At 51.7% G+C, this 6,650-nt stretch overlaps 1 protein-coding gene across 2 annotated transcripts in view; it reads left to right on the plus strand.

Moving 5' to 3' along the window:
* The window catches only part of SPPL3 (signal peptide peptidase like 3), a 157,815-nt gene extending 152,457 nt beyond the window's left edge, over window positions 1-5,358 (plus strand). For both annotated transcript variants that reach the window (XM_043977649.1, XM_043977648.1), the window contains exons 7-11: window positions 693-799; window positions 1,645-1,808; window positions 2,291-2,490; window positions 3,647-3,756; window positions 4,313-5,358. In XM_043977649.1, coding sequence (XP_043833584.1) covers window positions 693-799; window positions 1,645-1,808; window positions 2,291-2,490; window positions 3,647-3,756; window positions 4,313-4,384 — 653 coding nt within the window. In that variant the 3' untranslated portion in view covers window positions 4,385-5,358. The remainder of the gene's footprint in view (window positions 1-692; window positions 800-1,644; window positions 1,809-2,290; window positions 2,491-3,646; window positions 3,757-4,312) is intronic.
* The last annotated feature ends 1,292 nt before the right edge of the window (window positions 5,359-6,650 follow it).

Here is a 6,650-nt window from a genome sequence, read left to right on the forward strand (position 1 = left end):
AGATTCATGATGGAAAATGCTCTCTACATTCAGAAAAAGAACTATTGAGTCTGAATGCAGATTGAAGCAGACTATTTTCATTTTTGTTATTGTTCTTGTTTATTCTTGTGGTTTTTTTTCTTTTGTTCTGATTCTTCTCTTACAACATGACTAGTGTGGAAATATGTTTAACATGATTGTAATGCATAACCTACATCAAATTGTTTGCTGGCCTCTGGAGGGGAAAGAGGAGAGAGAGTAAGAGAAAATTTTGGCACTCAGAAAAATATCTTTACATGTAATTGAGAAAATAATAAAAATAAATAAATTTTTTTAAAATTCCATATCCTGAAGAATTTCTATTAAAGTTCTCCATGCATCTAGACTATTAGAATATGGAAGGCTAAAAGAACCTCCAAATATCAGTGGAATCAACATAGAGCAAAGTTAGTCCTTGAGACTTGTGCTGCTTGTGCTCACCTTGGGTTCTGCAGGGGAAAGAGGGTTTGAGCAAGGGCAGCTAGGTTGGGAAGAAGCGCCAGACTCTGCTTCTGAGTTTTCCTCTTCTTCAATTTGACTAATTCACTGAGATCTCGTAAGCCTTGGAAAGGCTGTAGGCCCAGGACTCGCCACCTCCGCCAGCTGCCTGTGCCATCTCCCTGGCTGCCTCCCACCGCCGCTCAAGCACTCACTGACTCCTGGTTACCTTTCAGCTCTGGCCATGGGCCTGTGTGTGGCTATGATTGCCTTCGTCCGCCTGCCAAGCCTCAAGGTCTCCTGTTTGCTCCTTTCGGGCCTTCTCATCTATGATGTCTTCTGGGTGAGCCTCCCTTCTCCTGAGAGCACCTGTTGGCCTCCGTGTTTGTGCCCCTCACGACAGGGAGAAGTAAAGGAAGGTTGAAGGAGGGAGGGAAGGAAATGTAAAGCACCTATTGTGTGCTAAGTGGCACCCTGAGAGGGCGATGCTGTGATTATCCCCATTTTATGGCAGAGGTGACCCAGCTAGGAAGCGTCTGGGGTCAGATCTGAATTCCAGGTTTCCCAACTCCAGGCCCAGTGTAGTGTTCTCTATGGCATCACCTCACTGTGGTGGTTACCTTGAAAGTGCTGTTTGTAGAAAGAAGGTCAGAATTCAGTGCCCAATTGGAGCAAAAGGTTTTCTCCCCTTTGGCCTCACCTCAAATACATACAAGTACGTAATGCTGGGCCAACCGTTAGACATTTTGCAAAACCATCACCAATGGTTAGAAGCACAAGTCCACATAGCACCCCCACCACCAGTCGAGCTGTCCAACCCACCTACTGTGTGCATTTCCCTCTTCCAAGCAGACCAAGGTCTCAGGGATCAGAGCCCAAGAGCTAAAGAGAACGTCATTCAGCAGCCTTATATTGATTTAAATTGCACATGGCTGTGTGTTTCAACAAATAAAGGCTTGGTTCCTTGTGGTCTCATTTAACTTGCCAAGCTGTGAGGGCCTCTTTATAACGCCGCTGCTCTTGGTCACGCAGCACCTAGAGATCGGTGGCTTCTTGTCATGGGTTTCACTAAAAATGGGATTTTCAGGACACCCATAACAGCCGTGGGTGAGCACGCCTTTGCTGAGGAAGAGAGTGGGAGTCCAGTGAAGGTCAGAGTTCCTAGTTCAAGTACATCTCCTTTTCCAGGTCTTTTTCTCTGCCTACATCTTTAATAGCAACGTCATGGTCAAGGTGGCCACCCAGCCAGCAGACAACCCCCTGGATGTCCTCTCCCGGAAGCTTCACCTGGGACCAAACGTGGGCCGAGACGTTCCTCGATTGTCTCTTCCTGGAAAACTAGTCTTTCCGAGGTAGGGGCACCCATTGGCGCTTTTAAGCACACTCTGGGCAGTCTGCGCCAGCAGCAGTGACAGATAAGATCACCCTAAGCTGAAGAATGCAGATATAGTCCCCCCACTCTGCTTTTCCTCTCCAGGAGACTGTGACTCCACTGTCCCCATTTCACAGATGAGGAACACTGACTTAAGCCCCCCAAGTAGCTCACTGGGTGCTTGGCATGAAGAGGGTTAGCCCACCTCTTCTCCTGCCGCTCTTTCCTCCTACAGCCATTGGTTAGAAAGTCTGCCGGGTCCAGCCTGGGGGCTACAGGGGCCTGCGCCGACAAAATTTTAGTCATCAGCCTAGTGAGTCCCCTCACATTGGGCACCGTATCAGAATCATCTCTGGGAGCCTGGCACGTTCTGCGGCTGTTGCCAAGGCAGGGGGCGGGAAGGAAAGGGGCCCGGGTCTGGGGGGGGGGAAGGGGGGCTCCCATGGGCCTGCTGTTGTCCAGCTCCACAGGCAGCCACTTCTCCATGCTGGGGATTGGCGACATCGTGATGCCAGGCCTCCTCCTGTGCTTTGTGCTCCGCTACGATAACTATAAGAAGCAAGCCAGTGGTGACTCCTGTGGGGCACCGGGGCCGGGGAACATCTCAGGCCGCATGCAGAAGGTCTCCTACTTCCACTGCACTCTCATCGGATACTTTGTAGGTGAGCACACCCAGGCCGACAGAGCTCCAGTCTTCCTGACCTCATAGCCAGCTCTCCCCACTAGACTCCCTCCCAGCAGAACCTTCCTGATCCGAGAGTTCCCTGGACTGATGAAATGACAAGCCCAGTCCCCACCTTTATCTCATAACTGGGCATTGGGGACACCCATGCAGTGAGAAGGGGCCCCTGTCAGAGTAGTGAGATGAGCCTGGGACCGGCACAGCCTCTGCTGATGGCTCCTGAGGACCCAACTGGCCCAGTGTCATGTGTTTGAGAGGAGTGGTCCCATTAAGGGACCTGTTTGTGAGGAAGTGTGCTCATTGTCCTCTCCTTCAGGAGAATTCCATGGATCAAAGACACTGATTTTTTTTTTTTAAATACCTGTGTCTTCCCAATCCTCTCCCCCAAGTAAGTAGCAAAGTCGAGCCACAGACGTCTGGCCACGTCTGTAAAGCCAGGCTTCATTGTTCCAGAGGGTGGGGGGGGGTCCACACTCGATCATCACCAGCCTTGGACTTCCAAAGTCCAAGTAAGTCTGCTAGCCATGAGCTCGGTAATCCTCATTTATTCCCAGAGAGGAGCAGCAGCGAGGCCTGTCTTCAACTCCTCACACAAGGGCCCGCCAGGGGCTCGGTGATGGTGGGGAGGGGGTCCTGCCTATCAGGGGGGCCGGTGAGCCTGCGTGACTGAGGAGGCCTGAGGACCCCTCTGCCCTGACAGAGAAAGTGGGAAATGAGGGCAAATGGTGACCTTCAGGCAGAAGCAAAATGGGAGCCTTGGAAGTATTGGGAGCCCTTTGGCCTCCACTCTCTCCTTTGGCTCTTCAGGAGGGAGGGCAGAGCAGATGTTGCACCCTTTTATACATCTGGAAGCTGGTAGAGGAAGAAGGGCGCTCAGCCAGACCCAGTCTCCCCCTGACACTCACCACCAGGGCCCCTTGGGGCCGCTCGCTTTCCTTCTGCCAAGCAGGCCCAGGGCTGGCGGGATCTTTGGGATTCCAAACCCTCCTCAGGCTGAGCTTTTCCCCTGTTCACTGGCCTCTTTGGGCTGAATAAAACGGGTCATGAGCCTCAACACCCTCCCCAAGTCCAGGAGGACCGCTTCTGCAGACTGGGCCTCTGGGTGGGTGCCCCTAGCATGTCTTCTCCTCTTGTAGGCCTGCTGACCGCGACGGTGGCATCTCGGATCCACCGGGCTGCTCAGCCGGCCCTCCTCTACTTGGTACCGTTCACCTTGCTGCCGCTCCTCACGATGGCCTACTTAAAGGTGAGACGCTGGCCTTTCTTCTGGGCCCTCTTGAGCTTGTCATGGTTTTCTGTTTCTGCTAAGCTGGTATCCACAGGGACGAGCTGGTACCAGTGCCTGCCTCCCACTGGCGCCAGTTAGGTACAGTCCAAGGAGCCGGCGATGGAGGCTCTCTGGGGCTTATTTGAAAAGCAGCAGCCAGTCATCGGGCTCTAACCGTTGTCTTAGTGTCTTATAGCGCAGGTTGGCAAGTGTTAGTTTGAAACTCTGAATTCCAGGAATAGGATGAAATATGTGGAGGTGGGTCCAGGCCGGTGGGGAGAGGCCGGATGAGAAGACTTTGCTAAGTCCACCCCCTGGTAGCTGTCAGGTCGTGTTTGGGAAGACCTGAGAATGGGTCTGTAGATGAAGCGCTTTTGCAATCACAGATTATAGCGGGTAGAAGTTTGGATGCCAGGCCCTAGATTCTTTGCAACACTATTTGATATCCCAGACCCAGAAAGTAATGGTGAGATATTTACTTTGCACGGGACCCTGTGGGCCGTTAATGATGCCCGCTCTCCTCCTCTTCTCCTAGGGTGACCTGCGCCGCATGTGGTCTGAACCTTTCCACTCCAAGGCCAGCAGCTCACGGTTCCTGGAAGTATGATGGGTCAGCCGGAAAGTGACCAGACCCTGCTGCGGTCCTTCTCCCTTGACTCATTGGTGGTTTTGTCCCCTCCCAGAGTGGTTCTGGCCCTCAGAGGTCGCGGCCTGGGGTGCCGGTCTGACCTGACTTTGCATTGAGCCTCCAGAGACCCCTTTGGTTCCTTTCTCCTCCTGCACATGTGGAATCGGAGCCACTTGGTGAAGTTTCCGTCCTCCCCCTTCTCTGTTTTTATGGAACTGCCCGCCCGTCCCCTTGGTGGGGGAAGCGGGGCCTGGACAGAGGCAAGCGGCCGCCCAGGAGCTATGGACCAGACCTTCTTCAGGGAAGCCTCACACCCTTTGGGACAGGGCTCCCATGGGGGCCTCCCTTTCAGAGACCTAAGACAGAAGTTCTGTCACGAGAATCTTTTTTGGATTGATTAAACGTTTTCTGTGGTGTAAAGTGACTTATTAAATCCACAGACACACACGGAGTGACTTCTTAGAGGATACATATAAGAATTTGTTGTCATGAATTACATTTCCACCCAGATGTCGTTGTTGGCAGTGAACAAGGGCACGGTTTTTATACATGTACATGCAGGCGTGGGCACACACAGCTCTCTATATGTGTGTGTGTGTGCATATATACATATATATGTGTGTGTGTGTGTGTGTGCGCGCGTGTGTGTGTGTGCGCGTGTGTGCGTGTGTGCACAGAGAAAGCTCTGCTGCGCTCGAGCCTCAAGGGGACACCAATGGGGCATTCGCCGTGCCCTGGGGCACTGGGTCACCTCGGTGGAGCCAACTAGGGAAGCGAGCGACATGCGGACCCCCGGGGGCCCTTCTCGGTTTCCTTTCCACAGACCTCTCCCTAACCTCTCCCATTTTTTAGTCGTCTCTTCCTAAACCAATGCATGTATCATAGCAGCAGAAGTCTCTGTGCTTTCTGATCAAGTGATGTACCACGTGTAAATACATTTTTTCTATTTTCTATTTTTTTTGTATTTTTGGCATTTTCTTTCATTAGTATTCTGTATTTTCCATTCCCTCACGCCTTTAAAAAAAAAGAAAAAGAAAAAAAAGAGGCCAAACAAACAAACAAAACAAAACAACAAAAACCTGTCTTTTCCTGCTGTGACCCTGGTCCAAGTTTACCTGCTGTGACAGCTTTTTGTCCCTGGGACTCTGTTAAAATGTGGACTTTTCTAACCGAGCAATTCTGGGTACATTATTTTCACGACTGAAAAGGAATTCTTGATGTCTAGACCCCAGAGCTACTGTTTCATCCTTAGACTGTGTAGATGGGGGGCTGGGATAAGGAAATCGCTAGATGAGCCCTGAATTCCAGGGATTAGAGAAAGCGTGGGCTAGGCGTGGGCCAGGCTGTCCACGCAGGGACCGCTCTTGTGTGAACAGAGGACAGGACCCGGAGGGGCCCAACTCACTCTTGGATCCAGCCTTGCATTGTATTGGGCATGCATTTTCCCACTGTTCCCCGTAACCCTTGGTGTAGCTCTGAAAGCAGAGCCCAGAATCGTTTTTGTGGTCGAGTCCTTAGGAGGTTCAGGAAGCCATTTCCTTCCGCAAACCCTGTGGAACTGTACAAGCCGACCTTCTCTGCCTTTTTTCCATGCTTGGCTCTGCTGGCTGACACCTGCCGCATTTGGCGTCTATACTGGCAGTCGCCCTCGGCTTCGGCTCAGTCAGCTTGGCCTGACGAGTCTCCAGACTAACTGCTGAAACTCCACCCAGGTGGACTCCCTTCTCACCACCTCCATCCACTCCCTTCCCCTCTGGACCCGGCTGGATTTGTTCCCGGAAATGGTGATTTGTACAGAGATTACATGGACCTCAAGCCAGGGGAAGACCTTGTCCCTCAGCCCTTCTGCCACCTTGGGCCTTTGGCCTCCTCCCTTGGGAGCACCATCAGGTGTGGGGCAGGCCTGGCTTCCGAGCCTGTGGAGCTCCATCCATCTTCAGGCCTTCCATTCCCTCTCTGGTTCTTTTATGCTTTATAGTGGGTTTTAAATCGGAGTTATTGTTAGAACTGGGTTTTCTATTAGCTTTGGGTACAGTAGAAAGAGGGATGGATTCTGAGTCTCGAGGACCTGGGTTCAAATCCTGGATCTACCTTTTTCCTACCCATGTGTCCCTGGACAAGTCACTGAACCCCTCTGGGCTTCATCCATCCTCATTATTATCCTATCTTATTATCCTAATACTGAGGATTAACCCGGCATTAAATAGGAACAGAAGGAATTCGGCCTTTTGCCCTCAGAGACCAT

Source organism: Dromiciops gliroides, chromosome 1 (assembly GCF_019393635.1).
Source record: "Dromiciops gliroides isolate mDroGli1 chromosome 1, mDroGli1.pri, whole genome shotgun sequence".
Classification (NCBI taxonomy): Eukaryota; Metazoa; Chordata; class Mammalia; order Microbiotheria; family Microbiotheriidae; genus Dromiciops; species Dromiciops gliroides.